Source organism: Bos grunniens, chromosome 14 (genome assembly GCF_055505025.1).
Source record: "Bos grunniens cultivar Pamir isolate PY7600 chromosome 14, Bosgru_T2T1.0, whole genome shotgun sequence".
Classification (NCBI taxonomy): domain Eukaryota; kingdom Metazoa; phylum Chordata; class Mammalia; order Artiodactyla; family Bovidae; genus Bos; species Bos grunniens.
The window spans coordinates 18,088,543-18,109,766 of NC_141178.1; the positions used below are offsets into that span (position 1 = coordinate 18,088,543).

The 21,224-nt window shown below is 41.4% G+C and overlaps 1 protein-coding gene across 9 annotated transcripts; it reads right to left on the reverse strand.

The window, feature by feature from the left end:
• Positions 1–2,764: 2,764 nt before the first annotated feature.
• FBXO43 (F-box protein 43) lies at positions 2,765–15,573 on the reverse strand. Of its 9 annotated transcripts, none has more exons than XM_086336130.1 (6): positions 14,705–15,376; positions 14,337–14,599; positions 11,111–12,593; positions 8,645–8,747; positions 3,566–3,769; positions 2,765–3,460 (listed from the first exon to the last, which is right to left on the reverse strand). In XM_086336130.1, exons 2-6 carry the CDS (start codon positions 14,389–14,391, stop codon positions 3,212–3,214), a joined length of 2,094 nt encoding a protein of 697 aa, XP_086192256.1. In that variant the 5' UTR covers positions 14,392–14,599; positions 14,705–15,376; the 3' UTR covers positions 2,765–3,211. The 9 variants fall into 9 exon arrangements, with proteins under 9 accessions (XP_086192256.1, XP_086192258.1, XP_086192255.1 ...); XM_086336132.1 differs by having other exon boundaries at positions 14,304–14,599; positions 14,705–15,079; XM_086336129.1 differs by having other exon boundaries at positions 14,196–14,599; positions 14,705–15,055.
• Positions 15,574–21,224: the final 5,651 nt, after the last annotated feature.

The window sequence follows — 21,224 nt, forward strand, 5'->3', positions numbered from 1 at the left end:
CACAGGACTGGGAAACGTCAGTTTTCATTCCAATCCCAAAGAAAGGCAACGCCAAAGAATGCTCAAACTACTGCACAATTGCACTCATCTCACACGCTAGCAAAGTAATGCTCAAAATTCTCTAAGCTAGGCTTCAACAATATGTGAACCGTGAACTTCCAGATGTTCAAGCTGGATTTAGAAAAGGCAGAGGAACCTGAGATCAAATTGCCAACATCTGCTGGATCAAAGAAAAAGCAAGGGAATTCCAGAAAAACATCTACTTCTGCTTCACTGACTACACTCAAGCCTTTTGACTGTGTGGATAACAACAAACTGTGGAAAATTCTTAATGAGATGGGAATACCAGACTACCTTACCTGCCTCCTGAGAAATCTGTATGCAGGTCAAGAAGCAACAGTTAGAACTGGACATGGAACAACAGACTGGTCCCAATAATGGGAAAGGAGTGCGTCAAGGCTGTATATTGTCACCCTGTTTATTTAACTTCTATGCAGAGTACATCATGCGAAACGCTGGGCTGGAAGAAGCACAAGCTGGAATCAAGATTTCTGGGAGAAATATCAATAACCTCAGACATGCAGATGACACCACCCTTATGGCAGAAAGTGAAGAAGAACTAAAGAGCCTCTTGATGAAAGTGAAAGAGGAGACTGAAAAAGCCAGCTGAAAACTCAACATTCAAAAAATGAAGATCATGGCATCTGGTCCCATCACCTTATGGCAAATAGGTGGAGAAACAATGGAAACAGTGACAAACTTTATCTTCTTGGGCTCCAAAATCACTGCAGATGATGACTGCAGCCATGAAATTAAAAGACACTTTCTCCTTGGAAGAAAAGCTATGACCAACCTAGACAGCATATTAAAAAGCAGAGATGTTACTTTACCGACAAAGGTCCATCTAGTCAAAGCTATGCTTTTTCCAGTAGTCATGTATGGTTGTGAGAGTTGGACTATAAAGAAAGCTGAGCACTGATGAATTGATGCTTTTGAACTGTGGTGTTGGAGAAGATTCTTGAGAATCCCTTGGACTGCAAGGAGATCTAATCAGTCCATCCTAAAGGAAATCAGTCCTGAATATTCATTGGAAGGACTGATGCTGAAGCTGAATCTCCAATACTTTGGTCACCTGATGCAAAGAACTGACTCACTGAAAAAGACCGTGATGCTGGGCAAGATAGAAGGCAAGAGGAGAAAGGGGATGACAGAGGATGAGATGGTTGGATGGCATCACCGACTCAATGAACATGAGTTTGAGTAAGCTCCGGGAATTAGTGATGGACAGGGAAGCCTGGTGTGCTGCAGTCCAAGCGGGTCACAGAGTCGGACACAACTGAACAACTGAACTGAACTGAAGAAATCATTTAGATTCTACATTTTTGTATAATCAAGCATTAAAAATTAACAAATTATTAGGACGGCATTATAATGGTTTACCTGGATATAAAGTAACACTGGTAGCACTAAAAACAAATCTACTCATCCAATGAGTATTTACTGAGCCTCTGCTACTTGCCTGGCACCAGGCTAGGTACTCAGATACAATGGTATTTAAATCAAATATGACAGAGTCCAGGGCTTCACAGAACTTAGTCTCACGGTGAGAGAAAATTAAAGACATAAATAAAAGCACAGGATGCTGCTGGAGCTGTTGCCAGCCAGTTGCAATAATACATCAATAATTTACAATAATTAGGATAATGATTATTTTCTGGATATCTGGAGACTTTGTTTAATAAAGTTATTCATGAGTACCACGTGATCCTCTTCCAGTTAACCTACCAACGCCTTGACCTCACTGTAACTGTAAAACCTACCAATAAGAAGCTTGGAATTAGCTTCATTCATTAACTTTTGAATTCCTACTCTGATCTTTTGTCTTCACAAAGTTTTATTTTTATTATAAATTCATTTAAATGCATAGCATTAAGCCCTTACACTCTTTCACTCATATCAATTTAAATACTCATCCCAATTTAAAGCCAGAAATTTTTTTTTAATTAAACTTCCATTGTTTAACAGTTCCTTAAGTAGAGAATAACACATGGAGATTATTTATCTCTAAAACTAAACATGGTAAAATCTATTTTTTCACCACCAGAGTGAAATAAAATATTATATTCTAGTGAACTGAGTAACCACAAAATGCCAAATGTGACATACTGAGAGGGCAGTGTGATTGAGGAACATGGAACAATAAGAAAGTGCCTCTGCATGGATTAGAGGGAGGATTCCAGGTTCCTACGCTGCAGTGCTGACCATTTCATATGTAACTAGGTAAAAGACGGAGGAGGCGATGGCACCCACTCCCGCACTCTCGCCTGGAAAAGCCCACGGCAGAGGAGCCTGGTGGGCTGCAGTCCACGGGGTCGCAAAGAGTCGGACATGACTGAGTGACTTCCCTTTCACTTTTCACTTTCCTGCATTGGAGAAGGAAATGGCAACCCACTCCAGTGTTCTTGCCTGGAGAATCCCAGGGACAGGGGAGCCTGGTGGGCTGCCGTCTCTTGGGCCGCACAGTCAGACACGACTGAAGTGACTTAGCAACTTAGCAAAGGTAAAAGAAACTTGTGTGTGACTTATGGGGATTTATTAACTCACTAAGACTCTCACTGGAATAACCACATATATCTAATAATTTACTTTTTACATCTTCTTAGTTATCAATATTAAGTAAATTTTATTTAACCAGAAGTCTGCCCAAATATGACACTTGCTAAATTAAGAGAAAGATTGAGATTATAGAGTAAACTCAACAGAATTTCTGAAAACATTTTATTTCATTTTCAGTCAAATATTCAAAGATTTTGAAATCTATAAGGCCATCTGTCTCAAGTTCAAAAATTTTAATATTATCTGGAAAACTACTTTTGAAAAGTGATTAGTGAAGAACATTTCAACACATAGTGATGAAATGCAGTTTTTAAATTTTACATGAAACAGTTAAATACATATAACACTGAAAATTCTTTATTTAAAAACACTAAGTTATTAAAATGAGTAAAAACGACATAGTAAAATTAGATTTTTCCAAAACTCACTACTTCAAAGAAAACAAACAATGACATGGATCATAATATATACAAAACAGGAAATAAATCATCATCTGTCATTGATGGGGAGATGTGCATGCTTTCAAAATACTCATAATTTTAAGTCACACAAAATGTTGCTCAGAGGGAATGCTTCTTTTATATTTAAAGTCTCTTTAGAGGCGTTTTAAATTCCGCTTACTCTGGGCACTTCCTGGAAGAACATCTTTTCTATTTCTTGGCTTTGCTGCTCCTCTACTACATTCTTCAGACCCATGATAAGCACACAAACACAGCGCACAAAAGTCAAAGCCACAGGCTGTGCGGCTGCACAGCCCCCTTTTCTTATAAGGCTGGTACTTAGCAGGGGACTGGCACCTTGGGCAAGGTTTTAACGCTTCATCAATAAAAAGTGTTTTGGCAACCTGCAGTAAAAGCACACACACTAAATCTTCCATTTTCGCATAGAGGACAGCTTTATTTCAAACTCTGTAAATATTTACTCCTAATAACTTATGATAAATACTCACCTTGACATATTCTTCCTGTTTACTACTTAAGTGAGTAACAGAAGAGCTTGCTATAGGTGTCAAAACTTCTCCCCAAGGAGAAAATGTTGAAGCTTGTTCTTTCTGAAAACCTGGTGTCCTAGCCTGTGCTTGCACAGACCTTAAAGCTGATCGGTTTAACAGATGGAGCCGAGTGGCGGCATCCTCAACATTTAATATAGCCCCCTGCAGTAAAAGACAAGACGGGTCAACACTGTCATATCAAAAGTTCCAGGACAGCTTTCAGATGCACATGTAACATGTTTGGAAGTGGTTTCTGCACCATTGGAATTTTCTCCCTAAACCATTCCTTTTTAGAGAAAAAAAAAAAATTCTCTTATCTAGCATTTAAAAGTCAAAGAAAAATACAAAGTTGAAACAATAAATGCTAGCTTTAAGTCTGCATCATTGGTTATTTTTCTGTTTAAGGCATCAGTTTGCAAATTTTTCCTGGAAAGGACCAGATAGTTGCAAGCTAGTCAACTGTCATTTTAGCAAACACAGCTACAGAGATATGTAAATGATGGGGCAGGGCTGTTCCAATAAAACTTATTATAAAAACACAGGTGATAGACAGGATTTGCCCACAAATCAGAGTTTATCAAGTCCCCTTTTAAGCCAAGGTGAAAGAGGAGGTAAATTTTTTCAAAATTTGCTATGGGATATCATGGAATTCTGTGAAGATTTCTTACTTCAGCCACATGTCAGAAAATTAATGGGCCTGGTTAGACCATGAAACCCAATTTGTTTGGCTGGCTTTTACAAATACCAAATACTCGTAAAACTTGATTCATTTTTACACTTGAGTTTAAACAGCTTTGATATTTTTAAAGGAGAAAAAAATATCTCTTATTTGAACTGGATTTCCACATCACTCAAATAGTTGCTGCTAAGTTGCGTCAGTCATGTCCAACTCTGTGTGACCCCATAGACGGCAGCCACCAGGCTCCCCCGTCCCTGGGATTCTCCAGGCAAGAACACTGGAGTGGATTGCCATTTCCTTCTCCAACTCAAATAGTTAGCCAAGAAATATTTTCAGTGAATAATCCTTATAGCCTTCTATTTTGTTAAGGTCGGAAATGAGAAAAAACATTGTAGGTTTTTTTTTAAACAAACTGGCATCCTTAACTAATTATTAAAATGAAATGTACTATAGGTGAATTTCCTGAGTGTCCAACTATTATTGTGTTTTCTCTCCCTTGACAGCCTCTCTTTGCAGAATTGTTTCCTAAAGGGGGAAGAGGTAGAACACGAGAAATGGTAGAAGGATAAGGATAGGAATGAAGCTAGCTGGCCATGAAAAATTATGCAGTTGACAGCTTAACAACATAGGCATATGTGTAATCGATGACTACTGGTTTTTAGAAATTAGGATGAATACAGTTGAACTTACTCAAGGATTCAATATGTTACATTCTATAAATGATTTGCCGCCTAGGCTAGAAGCATATGACACAAGAGTACTCTAAAAGAAAACACCCATTGGATTTCCATGCAGTTGGCAAACACAGTGATGATGCATGCACCAAAAAATGAATAGAGATATATTGTTAAAGCGAATTTCAGCCATAGAAGAACATTCACTCATTTAACAAAGATTTCACCTAATAGGTGCCAAGTGAATAAAACAGTCTAACCCCTATCCTCCCAGAGCTTAAAATGTGGGCTACTATCTCTGAACAGTGTAAGGTCTAGTAGTCAACAAAGGCAAATATTCGTTGAGTATCAACATTTTTCAAAATACAGGCACTATCACCATACCAGAATTTATTTAAATGTGAGAGGGGAGGCTCTTATTGTTGTTCATTTCCATGATTATAAGTAAAGACTACAGTAAATTAAGACATTTGATGGAAATAGTGTAATATTCCAATTTTATGGTCATTCTCACTGCTGCAAGGCAAACAGATAAAATGAGATCCTATTACACGTAACTGGTGCGTGTGCCTTTTATTTTTCACACGTAAGGATCTTTCAGTGACACTATACACATGTGAAGAAAACCATCAAACAACTTTGTTTATAATTTTTCTGTTTTGGTTAATGATATACATTAGGATAGTGCAGGTAGAAAGCAGCCAGTTCATTCAGGAACAAGAGGGCAAAGGGCATCTGGAATGATGTCTCTGAAGAAAAGAAGGAACAGGTAGAATACCTGGTTTATTCAGACTTACACAGAGGAGAATTCCAGTTCTGGTGGATGGTGAGTCAGGCATCTGTATAGAGAAACACTAAAAAGAAAGAACGAGTAAGAGAGAGAAAAGGAGAAGGAGAGAGAAAGGGAAAGAGAGGAAAAAGAAAGAAACTGGGCAATTATTAACTTATTAACTGTGAGGGGAAAAGTTATATAAGAAAAAAGGTGTACTAGGTATAATCATACTGTACTATACATTACGGCTGTCAAAAAGCCATAATAATCTCAATGCAGTCTTAATAATGTCAGCACCTAATCCTGATTCACTAATGATGATGTAATTACATTCATAAACTAGGAGAAAAGACTTCAGAGGAAGAGCTGGGTAGACAGGTAGTAGTGAGAGGTTAGAGAACTAACCTAGTTCCTCTACAGAAAAAACTAAACAAGCAATAGCAGTGAAGACACGCCACTCAGAAATATGCAGGTGAATATCAAAAGGAAAGGAACAACTAGAGAGCTGAAACTGATTGCCTTGATGAGGCAAGAATCAAGAGCAGGAAGGGCAGGAAAACACGTGTTTTGTTATAAGCTTCAAAGTCCAATTTGATGTTTTAAACCACGTACTTGTTTTTAGTTTTTAAAAAATTTAAAGTAAATCAAAATAAGGGGGAAAACTCAAGTAAGGAAAAAAATAGAGTTCTTTAGGAAACCAAGTCTTTTTAAAAAGTAGGATATAAGGTAGAATACTTTATCTAGAATTACCCAAAGGCTTGCCAATGTTTCTTTTACATAGGATGTAAGGAATGCATGGAGCTAAAAGCTTAATATGAACAGGTACTTGCTTAAAAATTTGTTTTTTGGTCTGTCCTTAGCAGTAGGGTGCCACTCTAAAAAGATATGTTAAGAAGGCAATTAATATCTTCAATATTATAAGCTCCCAGAGCCAGCAGCTGCAGGAGTAAGCAGCTTGTGAAGGATTATCATAGGTGAGAAGATAAAACTCGTTTTCAAATAAAATAAAACTCAATACTTTAGTTAACAGCAGTCCCTAATATTTCCTTGGAATGAGAAAACCCTCAATCTGTATCTGGGTGTTCATATTTGTTTATACTATGATTCATTTCCCTGGAGGCTCAGGTGGTCAAGAATCCGCCTGCACTGTGGGAGACCTGGGTTCCCTCCCTGGGTTCAGAAGATCCCCTGGAGGAGGGCATGGCAACCCACTCCAGTATTCTTGCCTGAAGAATCCCCATGGACAGAGGAGCCTGGCAGGCTACAGTCTGTGGGGTCGCAAAGAGTCAGACACGACTGAGCGACTAAGCACAACACAACATGCTTCATTTCAATTATATTTAGCCAAATTATAAGTTTACTTGTGTTATTATATACTTTTTACTAGAAGAAGAATAAGGAAGTTGATTCTGAGTTTCTCTTGGCATTTATGCCTAAGTAAGGTCTAAAAGTTGAATACATAGTAAATATGGGTACTAGAGTCATCAGATATCTATTACACAAAATAGTGTCCCCATGAAGAATTAATCGGCTTCTATAAAAATTTGCTTATAACTTCAGGGCTGGACCTCAAATCTTTAAGAAAGTGCAGGTTCATGATGCTTTACAAGTACTAAGCTGCCATGCTCACTCACCTCCAGGCCTTCATGTATGCTATTCCCTCTGCTGAAACAACTTTCCTGTCTAACTCATTATTCAAGTCTCAGCTGAGATGCATTTTTTCCTTCTCTTGATCCCCAAGTATCAAACACTTCTTTTAAATGTCCTAATAGAGATAACTCTGAGCTTCCTCTAACACACCTGTATTGTAATCACTTGTTTATATTAGGTGTACGAGCTCCAAGAGAGCAGGGATCATGTCAAAAATGTTCACCACTGTAATGTGAGCAACTGGCATATACTATCTACTCAAGATTCTCCTTGAGTAGAGTATACTACATCAAGACTGGATGATTTAGTCACTAAGTCATGTCCAACTCTTGCAACCCCATAGACTGGAGCCCTCCAGGCTCCTCTGTCCCTGGGATTTCCCAGGCAAGGATACTCAAGTGGGTTGCCATTTCCATCTCCAGGGGAGCTTCCCAATCCTGGGGTCAAACAGGCGTCTCCTGCGTTGGCAAGCGGTCTTCTGCATTGCAAGCAGATTCTTTACGGCTGAGCCACTAGGGAAGCACATAAAAGACTGAATAGATAATGCTATGCTGCTGCTGCTGCTAAGTCACTTCAGTTGTGTCCGACTCTGTGCGACCCAATGGACAGCAGCCCACCAGGCTCCCCCGTCCCTGGGATTCTCCAGGCAAGAACACTGGAGTGGGTTGCCATTTCCTTCTCCAATGCATGAAAGTGAAAACTGAAAGTGAAGTCACTCAGTCGTATCCGACTCTTAGCGACCCCACGGACTGCAGCCTACCAGGCTCCTCTGTCCATGGGATTTTCCAGGCAAGAGTACTGGAGTGGGGTGCCATTGCCTTCTCCAGATAATGCTATAACAATATCTAATTATGAACAGGATTTGGCATATCCTATTAAAATGGTATCAAATACTGATAACAGCATATATACTTAAACAACAAAACCCAGCAAGATGTTCTTCATTTCAGTTAGTCCACTCCATTTATGGGCTTGGTAGAGATGGAGTTTGGGGGCAGGAGGGAATGAGCTTATGAATGTGGGAGTTCCCTGGCGGCCTAGTAGTTAGGATTTTGGGCTTTCACTGCCATTCAATCCCTGGTGGGGGAACTGAGATTCTGCAAGAGTGTGGTGTGGCCAAAGGATTAAAAAAGGACTTACGAGTGAATGTTGATAAAGAGAAAGATTAAAGAATAGCAGGAAAACCAAATTAGGTTGTCCAGACATATGTGATTATCAGATACTCATACAAATATGTTTTAGAATAGCATTATATATATTACCTCAGAATTTGTTTTCAGTTGTGTGATATGTAATTTCCTCCTTCGATTTGCTTTTTTATCTTGAACAATAATTTCGCGCCAATTTCTGCTCACTTTCCAAACACTGTAACAAAAAGATCAGTCCTTATATTGCATATATGCCACAGAATTAGCTTTTTTTACATATGGCAATAAGAGAAACCTGTTTTTAAAGATTTTGGATAGCTAATTTAAAGCTAAAATTTCACATTAAAAATATGACTTGATTTGCATAGCTGTGAAAGAAGACCTATTAAAATACGTCAGCATCATATTGATAGGTTACTATCTTATAAATGGTTAAGGAAATAAAACAAAGTTTCATATAAACCCAAGTGAGTCCACTGGGAGACTGATTAAGAGGATTTAACTTACATGTTACACTAATATTAAAACTTGGAACATGACATGCCACAAATGATTATCAGCTACAGTGCAACAGATTATATAAATTTCTCCTATTATTGTATTTAACAAATATCTGTCATTAAAACAATCAATCCTGTATTGGAACTACTAAATGCCAGATACAGCTGAGCCCTGAACAACATCAGTATTCTTGCATGGAAAATCCCATGGACAGAGGAGTGTGTGGGCTACAGTTCATTGCGTTGCAAAGAGTCAGACACGACTGAGTGACTAAGCACATACCTGAACAACATGGCTTTGAACTCTGTGGGTCCACTTACATGTGGATTTTTTTCCACGGTAAATACTACACAGCCCCTGGTCAGTTGAATCCAGGGATGCCGAACCATGGATGTGGAGAGCTGACTATAAGTTATACAAAGATTTTAGGCTGCACACCAGAGGGTCAGCACCCCTATTTTCTGGTTGTCCAAGGGTCAGCTATAATAAATATTATTATGAGCAGCACTACAAAGTTTTTATTTTGTAAACCAAAGTTTATGAGAACAAAGCAGCTAAAGAAAAAAACATAATTTATGTCCAGTGAGTGCTTATTTATCAATAAAAGTGAATGAGGTTAGGAGAAGGTTATGGAGGGCCCCAGGTTACACCTGAGTTGTCAACACTACTACCCTTCCAGCTACCTCAGTTGCCATTGCCTCTCGCAAAGAGTTGGACACGACTGAGCAACTGAACTGAACTGAACCGAAGCTGACACAGGTGCCTTGAATCAGATGGAGAGGAACTGGCAGAAAGTCACTCATTAATGGAGAAGAAATGAGCCATCAATACATAGTTGGGTGTTTGCCTCAGCTATTTCAACTGAGTCCAGTCTCACATTTCCAAGAATAAGCACTGACAAGTTACACATGCACTCTGCAGTGCAAATACTAGAAATTTTGAGGGATGAGCAGGGAAGGCAATTATTGCAATGTGAACTTTCACTTACATTGCAATATGACTGAATACCATTTGTCCCACAAGCGAGCACCTAAAAGGGTCAGCCAAGTTTTAACTAGTCTGTATCCAAATATTCCATCGTGTAAAAACAAAACCCCTATATCATAGCCATATCCCTGATTTTTTAAACAAATAATTTATCTCATTTGAACATTTTTTAAGGCATAGACATATAGGTCATTAATCTTTCTTATTATCCTATTTGGGTTACACCAAAGACATTCCTGATCAAATTCTATTTCACTATTCTGAAAGGACTGAAACCTTAACAAGAGTTTGTGGGGAAATACGCGCTTAGAAATCAGAGGGCTCAGTTATAGATCTGCATCCATTCCTATCTCCTTGAGTGACTGTTGGCAGGTCGCTTAACTTCTCTAGAGCTCAGTTTTCTCATCTGTAAATACGTGATAGGACTAGACATTTCAGAAGACTTCTAGCAATGAAATTCTACAATTCTGTACAATAACCGACACTTAGTTTATGACGGCGGAGCCTGGTGGGCTGCCGTGTATGAGGTCGCACAGAGTCGGACACGACTGAAGCAACTTAGCAGCAGCAGCAGTTTATGGGGGAAAGGTGAAGAAGGGTTTCAATAGAAGTAGGAGTCAGAAAAGAATAAGGATTCGATGAAACAAACTCTTGACATATACCTATGGAAAAAGAGACTAACTCTCTCACTTGTCCTGCCTCAACCATGACCTTGCAGAAATCCTGTTCCACATGGCTTCTCTCCTTCCTGGTCCTGGCATACCAATGGGGCTTGTCTTCTGATAGTCCTGCACTTTGCAAAACTGCCAGTATAAACAAAGTCTCAATTTAGTCTTGTAACTAGTTCCTATCCTCAATACTTCTATATATGTGACTCAGTTTCTGTTTACTTATGAAGCAGCATTCAAGATACTGAAATTTCTGACACTGAAGAATTTCACTTAACCATTTTGATAAAATATAAAGTAACCAAGGCAGAGATAATAAAACAAAATTTTAAAAAGCTATTCAACTAACAGAAAAGTTTTCCACCTTAAAAAAAAGAAAGTGATAAAAAGGCAGTTTTATTTCAGGGGGAAAAAAAAATCTTACCTACACAGGCTTTCCGCAGTCAAGGAATCTAAAACCATAGCAAGAACATGCTTTAGATTTCTGTACTTTAATTCTGTTAAGATGTCCAGTTTTTCTATACCCATTTTCTTGCCAATCAGTCCTGCAAGTACACGCTGTAGTACAGCTATTTTCCCCCCGTCCCTTTCTTCTAACAATTCATGTGCACCGTTTTGCTGGAATCTTTTCCTTTTGCTTTTCATAAAAAGCTCATGAACTAATTGCAAGGCTGGGGTCTTTGATAAATTCTTAAAGCTTAAATCCTCACTCTTATTGTCACTGCTCGGCCGGCTCTCTGAAACGTCTGAAGTGGTCGCTGGTGTTGATTCAGAGCTAGAGAGGTAGGTCTGGTTTTCTTCTTCTGTCTCAGATTGTGAGCCTTGCTCCCGAAGGGTGGACAGTCTTCTCAATCTTCCAAGACGCCTTGACTTTTTTATGGTGTCCCTGACTTTGAGAGTTCCCTTATGTTTCTGAAGTAGTTCTTGGAAAGAGCCCTCTTGCTCAGATAGGGAATCTTCTGATTTATCCAAGCAAAGTGAGTTGAAACCGCTGTCTTCAGGGGTCGAAATATTGCGTCTCACTCCAGCTGAAGGAGAGAATCTTCGACTTGCATTAAATTTAACACTTGGTACAAGATTACTGATTGGAGTCACAAATATGTCCTCATCTATTCTACAGCTTGTTCCACCAACAGAAGAGCCCAGAAGTTCAGGATATGTATTCTCATTATTAATACATAGACTGCTGTCACTAAAGTCATGTGTGATAGAGTCTTTAAAATTACTGCCCTGAATCGGAGATATACATTCAACTTCAAATAGGCCACAGTCATCTTTGGAATCATCCACTGTGGAAGTCTTCTGTTGAGAAAAATCAAGTCTCAATTTTTGACTGCTGGAAGTTACTTCTCCTGTTCTCAAAGTGCTAGTAACTGAAGAACTAAAATTACCTTGCCTTGGAAAACCTGAAGCACTGCTTGGAATATTTTTTTCTAAATTGGGAACTTGGCTTGTACAACTTTCTAGGGAACTGCTGTGTGATTCAACGTCCCTGTCTAGAAGAGAGAAAGATATGTCCAATCTTCTGCGCAGCAAATGTTTTTTTCTACTGACTTTAGGAGTTTCGCAAAGTTCTGGGGTTTTATCATTTTCCTTCCTGAGGAAGACAAATCTCTTTCTTTGAATGGGAGACTCTAAACTATAGGTTAAGGCCAAACTTGAAGTTTCAGGATATTCGTGGATCAGTGTTGAGCCTCTTTCTTTCTTTCCAAATAATTCTTTATCTGTATTATCAAAGCTGCATGATTTTAACAGCTCACTGTAGCCACTATCTTGAAAAGAAGATGTGGAACAAAGGTCTCCAAAGCTGGAGGACTTGACTCTGACAATAGGAGAGTCCACCTCATTTCCTGCTCCAGTGCCGGCTTCACCTGAATGCCTTTCTGACATCTTCAAAATCTCTGTTTCTACAAAGTGAAAACAAATTTTATTCTTCCTTTGAAATTAATAGCCTGGCAGCTAATACCAAAATACTTGTTATGAGCACAGATGATTATGGAAAATTGTACGGCAATAAAAAAAGTTACTTTAAAAAAACAGATCTCCTCTGCAATATACTCATGTATATCTTACTTACGACAGTGTTTCAACATCATAAAGACCAAAGTTTCCGGGATATAAATATTCACAGATTACCTGACTAAGCATAGTCTAGGCACTGTGCACAGATATTTTCATTAACTACACTTGAGGAAAAAAACCTCAGGGCATAATTTTTAGATGATTGTATTACCTTATAATTATTACAGCGCTAAAGTACATTATTGTAGTTCTAACATTCTAGCTTATTTGTGCTGGCCTATATTTAGTCAAGTGGATATTTCCTTCCAGATTTCTGCAATGTAAATAAAGATGCTTAAAAAAAAACGATATGCTGATTTTGACCACTGGTCAAGTGAGTCAGCCACTAGGATAAACAGCAATTCAGCAAAGCAACTCTAGGATAATGTTACTCATACTTGTAACATGGGCTTGTCTCAGAAACCTGGTCTTTCTGACCATTCACAAGGTCTGAATTCCAAGGCTTTCACCTTTGCAAAGGCTCTTTGGCTCACTGATAAATTAGTAACATATTCTTGAGCTAACCAAAATGAACCAAAGCCCCACAGGCCATCTCAAACTTGGCAGGTTATACTCATTCGTGTCTCATCTGGTAAATATTTTCTACACGGGAACCCACTCTTTATAATATTCTTAAATTGAAAATAAAGAATTTAAGTACATTACTTAGAGAAGAAATGTGATTCAGTATTATATTTGCAAGGAAGGACACTAGGAAACATTTCACTTTTTTTAAGGAAATACTTGACTCTTTAACCTTTTCAACCGTACCACTGCGTTCCTTTTTAGGAACTTGAATTAAATCTTAAACTTTTTAGAAACTTGAATTAAATCTTAAAGTATAAGAAAGTTATTTCTCCAGATTATTCAAAGGACACTAAGAAAACTGTCATTCTTTTAAAGTTTTCTCCAGACCGAAAACATGATTCTTCTCTAAAAGATCCTGGGAAGATATATTGTTAGTTGAGTATACTGGGAAAGTTATTTATGCCTAAGTTCTATCAGTTAAACATGTAAGTGAATATGTTTTTTTTTTAAATTGCTATTCTAACCAAAAAACCAAATTGTTTATTTGTGGTGCAATGATCATTATTACTGGGCAAAGTAAGTGTTTTTCAACTTTTAAAACCTATATTCTATTTTGGTAAATCTCACACATGTTCTCTTCTGATTTAGATTCCCTCAGATTGTGACAATCACTGATCTCTTCTGTACCTGCTTACCAGCCAAGATGATCAAATTTTGCTTTCTGTATTTCATATTTTAAAACAATTTTTGTTTTCAAATTACACCTCCACACACGAATGTTTCCTACTCTCCGAAAATCACTTTATTAAGTAATAGTTTTCTCTCATGTCATTTGGTAAAGTTAGGTCCGAGCCTTTTTAAAACGTTTAAAAATTAAAACAAATGTAACTATTCTTCTACTTCACCACTAGGTGTCTCACCATGCTCGAATTTGGGAACCTGAGAGGCAAATTGATGGAAACAAAAGCAGGGATGCAAATAAAATCCTCTCCCCGCTACAAACCACAGACCACTTGCTTTAAACATACAAAAAACTTCCGATTTTCCTTTTGTTCATCTACCCATTTGAAATTGCTTCCACCGTGCTTTCTCTGGTGTCATCATTTTTTTTTTCATCTTTCATCATTTTCAACCCAAGACACTGGTCTCAAAATGTGGTTTTTCAAACTTCAAAAGTATTTATGCAAAATCGTGGAATGCCGGTTGACTTGCTCAGTTTCACTGATCCAACAGTTCACTGACGAAACAAACAAGCCTCTTCAATATTCATTTTTTTAAAATCAAGCTCCTGATAAGGATTAAGAACACACATCTCTATAGTGCTCTTTGAAAAAGAAAAACAAAACAAAACAAACACTGGTTAACTCAATGAAGTACTTAAAGTTATTAAAACCGAATTTCCTTCATTTGTTAAAGTACAACATCTTACCATCAGTAAATCTCGAGTTCTTAGACGCCAACGTTACGTAGGCTTCCGATAAAGGAAATTTCTCACTTTGCCTTTAAAATTCACGCCAAAGTAATACCACTTAAAGAGACAACTAAATAATTTTAAACAATTAATGGAAACATGCAGTAGCAGCACGATGCCGGCTAAGATTTGAAGGATACCTCAAGTACGTGCTATCGGGATTATTTTCTAACGCTTTAAAAGACCTAAATCACTTTGAATTCCCCCCAGCTTTCCAGACAACAGAAATTGTCATATCTCTGTGTGCTCCAGCTAGTCTCGGGACGGAGGAAAACGGCCCCAATTCGGCTCTCTGACCACGCAGGGTCAGCTGCTGCGCGGTCGTCTCCTGCACGAGGTGCCGTCGGCGGGTGGCTGGTTAACGGTCTCCCCGGGGGCGTCAACCAGGCCGCTCGTCGGTCCGCGGACCCTCCTCAGGCCGGGCTGGCTGAGGGAGGCCGGGCCGGCCCCAGGACCCCAGGAAGCCGCCGACGGGCCGAGGACGGGCGGGCGTCGCCTGGAACCAGAGCGAGAGGAAGGCGAACCGTGTCGGGGCGCCTCTCTCGTCGCGGGCCCTGGGAAGCTGAGCGGGCGCCGGGCTGGGGACGCCCAGAGGCCGGCCGCCCTCACGCACCTGGCGTCCCCGCTCCCGCCCACCTGGGGGCCCCGGGGCGGCCGCGCCCACCGCGCCGACGTGCCGGGCGGGGATGTGTGGGCGGCAGCCGCCCGAGCGCCGCCGAGGAGCCGCGGCCTCGTCCCCAGGGATGCTCGGCTATGGCAACCTCCACGCCGGGTCCGCGTGGGGCCGCCGCCTTTTCCCTCCTTCGGTTTGAACTGCCCGCCCTAAGTAACCGCCCCGCCCCGCGCCGCGCCGCCCCGCCCCTTCCTCCCGCCGGCCGCCGCCCCGCGACCCCGCAGACCCCCGGCCCCGCCTGCGCCCGGGAGCTCCGTCTCTGCTTTCCCGGCGCCCTCACCGCACCGAGGCACCCGTGTGCGTGCTCAACCGCTTCAGTTGTGTCAGACTCACTGTGACCCCGCGGACTGTAGCCCGCCAGGCTCCTCCGTACATGGGATTCTCCAGACAAGAACACTGGAGTGGTTTCCCATTTCCTCCTCCAGGGGATCTTCCCGACCCAGGGATCGAACCTGCGTCTCCTAAGTCTCCTACATTGGCAGGCGGCTTCTTTACCACTGAGTGAGTGAGTCCGACTCTTTGCAACCCCATGGACTTTACATACCATGGAATTCTCCAGGCCAGAATACTGGAATGGGTAGCCTTTCCCTCTCCAGGGGATCTTCCCAAGCCAGGGATCGAAGCCAGGGATCGAACCCAGGTCTCCCGCATTGCAGGCGGATTCTTTACCACCTGAGCCACAAGGGAAGCCCTCTTTACCACTAGCTCCACCTGGAAAGCCCCTCTGAGGCACCTAAGGGCTTTCCAATTTGATAGGCTCTTTCTCACGCCCCCCAACCTCCCGCCCCTCATCCCACCCACCCCATCTCCGCCCCCCACCCCGCACGACCCCCACCACCCCCATCTCCGTTTTAACTTCGGGCAACACTGTATAGAAAGGTCCTATACAGGTCCTAGGCGCCATGCGTGCTAGGTTGCTTTAGTTGTGCCCGACTCTTTGCGACCCTACGGACTGACTAGCCCGCCGGGCTCCTCTGTCCATGGGGATTCCCCACCCAGGGATCGAACTGGCATCTCATGTCTCCTGCACTGGCAGGCGGATTCTTTACCGCTAGCGCCGTCTGGGAAATCCAATAGGTCCTACTGTGGGATGCTATTAAAAATAATGTAGGAGAACGTTCACTTAAAGATGTTTCCGGAGATGAAGTGTGAAAAGCAGGTTACAAACCGAATGCCATCCTTTAGAAGTACAGCTATACACAGGATAAGATCTGAAAGATATGACTAACTTGGTTACAGCATCTGTAAACTAGATTATGCTTTTTTTTTTTTTTTTCAAGACATCTAAAAAGGGATATTTTATGTGCCAGGCTCCATCCTCTGCTCTTGGCAGTTTCTTCCTAATCTCTCTCTCTCTCTTTTCTGTCTTCTTTTCCTCTGTTTATTCCCTAAATGGGGCGTCCTACACAACATTTTTCTTACTTTACCATTCTGTGCTTACGTAATTCGGATTAGGAGTTAAAAACATTACTTTAAAGTCAGTTACAGGCACTGCTGCCACTCTCCAGATGGACAGAACTTCTCCACCTGGATGCCCCTTAGATATTCTAAATGCCATATATCAAAAAATCAGACTCACTAACAATTATTAAGCTTTGACTATGTGCCAAATGAGGAGAAGGCAATGGCACCCCACTCCAGTACTCTTGCCTGGAAAATCCCATGGACAGAGGAGCCTGGTAGGCTACAGTCCATGGGGTCGCTGAGTCAGACATGACTGAGCAACTTCACTTTCACTTTTCACTTTCATGCATTGGAGAAGGAAATGGCAACCCACTCCAGTGTTCTTGCCTGGAGAATCCCAGGGACAGAGGAGCCTATTGGGCTGCCGTCTATGGGGTCGCACAGAGTCAGACACAACTAAAGCGACTTAGCAGCAGCAGCAGCAGCATGTGCCAAATGAGGGCTTCCCTCACAGCTCAGTTGGTAAAGAATCTGTCTGCAATGCAGGAGACCCCAGTTCAATTCCTGGGTTGGGAAGATCCACTGGAGAAGGGATAGGCTACCCACTCCAGTATTCTTGAGCTTCCCTCCTGGCTCAGCTGGTAAATAATCCGCCTGCAATGTGGGAGATCAATGTGGGAGATCTGGGTTCAATCCCTGGGCTGGGAAGATCCCCTGGAGAAGGGAAAGGCTACCTACTCCAGTATTCTGGCCTGGAGAATTCCATGGACTGTTTAGTCCATGGGTTCACAAAGAGTCAGACACGACTGAGTGACTTTGACTTTCACTTTCTTTCAATGTGCCAATTACTGGGCTGCTGCTGCTGCTGCTAAGTCACTTCAGTCATGTCCGACTCTCTGCAACCCCATAGATGGCAGCCCACCAGGCTCCTCTGTCCCTGGGATTCTCCAGGCAAGAATACTGGAGTGGGTTGCCATTTCCTTCTCCAAATTACTGGCCTAGGTACTGGGAAAACAAAGATGGAAAGACGCAGTTACTGCTAGCTGGTATAAGTGCTATAGTAGAGGAATGGCACTAACACAAAAAGAGATCAACTAACGCTATAGAAGAAGAGCGGGCAGAGCTAACTATACAAAGACTGTGATATGCTTTTATGTATTTATCTTTTGGCTTCACCCGCTCAGCATGGGGGATCTTATTTCTGAAACCAGAGATCAAACCCGTGCCCTTTGAAATGGAAACACAGAGTCTTAAACACTCTGATAGATGAGGTGGAATTTGAAGGACGAGTGACATCTTTAAAGACAGCAGATGATTCTAAACTCAAAACAAAATGTGCAAGAGCAGGAGAATTGAAACAGTAGGGCACATTACAGAAACTGTAAATAACTTGTTATAGCTGAAAACTGACTCGTTCCAGGAAAGGGCAAAGAAAATTCTTGACAAGGGGAAGAAGCCAAGCCATGGAGAGTTTTGGATGCATGTTAAGAGTCTGAAGTTTATCCTCTCAGCAATGCAGAGCATTTTAGAAGGACCACTCTGGTGGCAGAGTGGAGGACAGAAAGAAGAGAGGCGAGAGTGGCATAGGAAGCGACTGTATTACTCTGGAACATAGTAGGGGTGGAGAAGAACCTAGACCCGATTCAGTCAGCAGAACCAGCTTCCTGGAGCAGGGGAATGAGGAGCAGAGTACAAGTTTGGGAGAAAATAAGATGAATTTAGTTCAAGGTTGTTAAGTTTGAGGTACCAGTAGGACTTACGGTAAGGAACTGGTAAATTACAGTGGCTTAAATCTGGGCTATATGAGTAAAGCTAGAAGGTGCCATTGTCAAGATGGCACCTTCCTGAAGCCTCAGTCACACATTCAGGTAGAGGGAGTAGTGTCCTTTCTAGGTCCTCAAACAAGTCTCTTACAATCCAGTCTCTATTTTGCCACTCCCCGCCCAGCACTTGCTATCCTTCTCTGCTGAATTTTCTCCATATCATGTATCACCTCCTATAATATCATATTATTGGAACTTCCCTGGGATGGTCCCATGGTTAAGAATCTACCTGTCAATGCAGGGGACCCAGGTTTGATCCCTGGTCCAAGAAGATCCCAAATGCCACAGGGCAACTAAGCTCAGGCACCACAACTACTGAGCATGCATGCAGCAACTACTGAAGGCTGTGTACCCTAGAGCCTGTGCTCCACAAGAGAAACCACCGCACGAGAAACCCACATGCCCCAAAAGAGTAGCCCCACTTGCTACAACTAGGAAAAGCCCTCGCAAAGCAATGAAGACCCAGAGCAGTCAAAAAGAAAGAAATACCTTATTCGTTACCTATTTTAAGGTCTGCGTCCCCCTCCACTGTAATGTAGACAGGGAAGGGAATTTGTTCTATGGTTAAAATCCACACACCCCCAAACACCATTTAAACATTGCCCTTTTCTCTTTCTGTAGTTAATTTTTCTTTTGTTCCAACTGGAGAATAAAAGAGTACACCATAACTCCTTTAGATACTCAAGGACTATTTTTTATACCACTTCTCACCCAAAAAAAGGGGGGCAAAAGACACCTGGTTACATGTTAGCTTGCCCTGCTAATGCTATGCTAAGTCACTTCAGTCGTGTCCAACTCTGTACAACCCCATAGATGGCAGCCCACCAGGCTCCCCTGTCCCTGGGATTCTCCAGGCAAGAACACTGGAGTGGGCTGCCATTTCCTTCTCCAATGCATGAAAGTGAAAAGCCCTAGCTTTACTCATATAGCCCAAATTTAAGCCACTGAGCTATATTTTCCTATTATTTACCCATCACAGTCTTTGGTCTCTTCCCTTCCCTTTCTGGATTGGGTGTAATCTCATTACTGACCTCAGAACTCTAAAACCCAAATGTTTTCCACTGATCTAATGCTTCTTTTGGGAACTATCCAGGAATACATAATGAAAGGTTTTCCATCACCATGATATTCAAGCTATGCAGTATACTTAAATGAATATGATCAAGGAAAAGGAAAACAGATATTCAGGGGAGAAAAATAGCAACATGCATCTCCATAACCGCACTATAAAGATTTAAAAGCACTAGTATTCAAGATCACAAGACAAATATGTTCATTCAGTTCAGTTCAGTTGCTCAGTCATGTCCGACTCTTTGCAACATCATGAACTGCAGCACGCCAGGTCTCCCTGTCCATCACCAACTCCCGGAGTTTCCCCAAACTCACGTCCATTGAGTCGGTGATGCCGTGTAACTGGCTCATCCTCTGTTGTCCCATTCTCCTCCTGCCTTCAATCTTTCCCAACATCAGGGTTTTTTCAAATGAGTCAGCTCTTCGCATCAGGTGGCCACAATACTGGAGTTTCAGCTTTAACATCAGTCCTTCCAATGAACACCCAGGACCGATTTCCCTTTTGATGGACTGTCTGCATCTTCTTGCAGTCCAAGGGACTCTCAAGAGTCTTCTCCAACACCATAGTTCAAAAGCATCAATTCTGTGCTCAGCCCTCTTTATAGTCCAACTCTCACATCATACATGACCACTGGAAAAACCATAGCCTTGACTAGACAGACCTTTGTTAACAAAGTAACGTCTCTGCTTTTTAATATGCTGTCTAGGTTGGTCATAACTTTCCTTCCAAGGAGTAAGGATCTTTTACTTTCATGGCTGCATTCACCATCTGCAGTGATTTTGGAGCCCAGAAAAATAAAGTCAGCCACTGTTTCCACTGTTTCCCCATCTATTTGCCATGAAGTGATGGGACCGGATGCCATGATCTTAGTTTTCTGAATGTCGAGCTTTAAGCCAACTTCTTCACTCTCCTCTTTCATTTTCATCAAGAGGCTCTTTAGTTCTTCTTCACTTTCTGCCATAAGGGTGGTATCATCTGCATATCTGAGGTTATTGATATTTCTCCCAGCAATCTGATTCCAGCTTGTGTTTCTTCCAGTCCAGCGTTTCTCATGATGTACTCTGCACATAAGTTAAATAAGCAGGGTGACAATATACAGCCTTGACATACTCCTTTTCCTATTTGGAACCAGTTTGTTGTTCCATGTCCAGCTCTAACTGTTGCTTCCTGACCTGCATACAGGTTTCTCAAGAGGCAGGTCAGGTGGTATGGTATTCCCATCTCTTTCAGAATTTTCCACAGTTTATTGTGATCCACACAGGCAAAGGCTTTGGCATAGTCAATAAAGCAGAAATAGATGTTTTCCTGGAACTCTCTTGCTTTTTTTGACTATCCAGTGGATGTTGGAAATTCGATCTCTGATTCCTCTGTCCTTTCTAAAACCAGCTTGAACATCTGGAAGTTCACAATTCACATACTGCTGAAGCCTGGCTTGGAGAATTTTGAGCATTACTTTACTAGCATGTGAGATGAGTGCAATTGTGCGGTCGTTTGAGCAGTCTTTGG

Excerpts from the sequence above, each read along its gene's own strand:
- FBXO43 (XM_086336129.1), bottom strand. The coding sequence starts at position 14,301 with ATGTTTAAAGCAAGTGGTCTGTGGTTTGTAGCGGGGAGAGGATTTTAT. Across the intron at positions 8,748-11,110 it reads ACTGCGGAAAGCCTGTGTAG|TGTTTGGAAAGTGAGCAGAA; the intron begins GTAAGATTTTTT and ends TTTTTGTTACAG. Across the intron at positions 3,770-8,644 it reads AACTGAAAACAAATTCTGAG|GGGGCTATATTAAATGTTGA; the intron begins GTAATATATATA and ends CTTTTACTGCAG.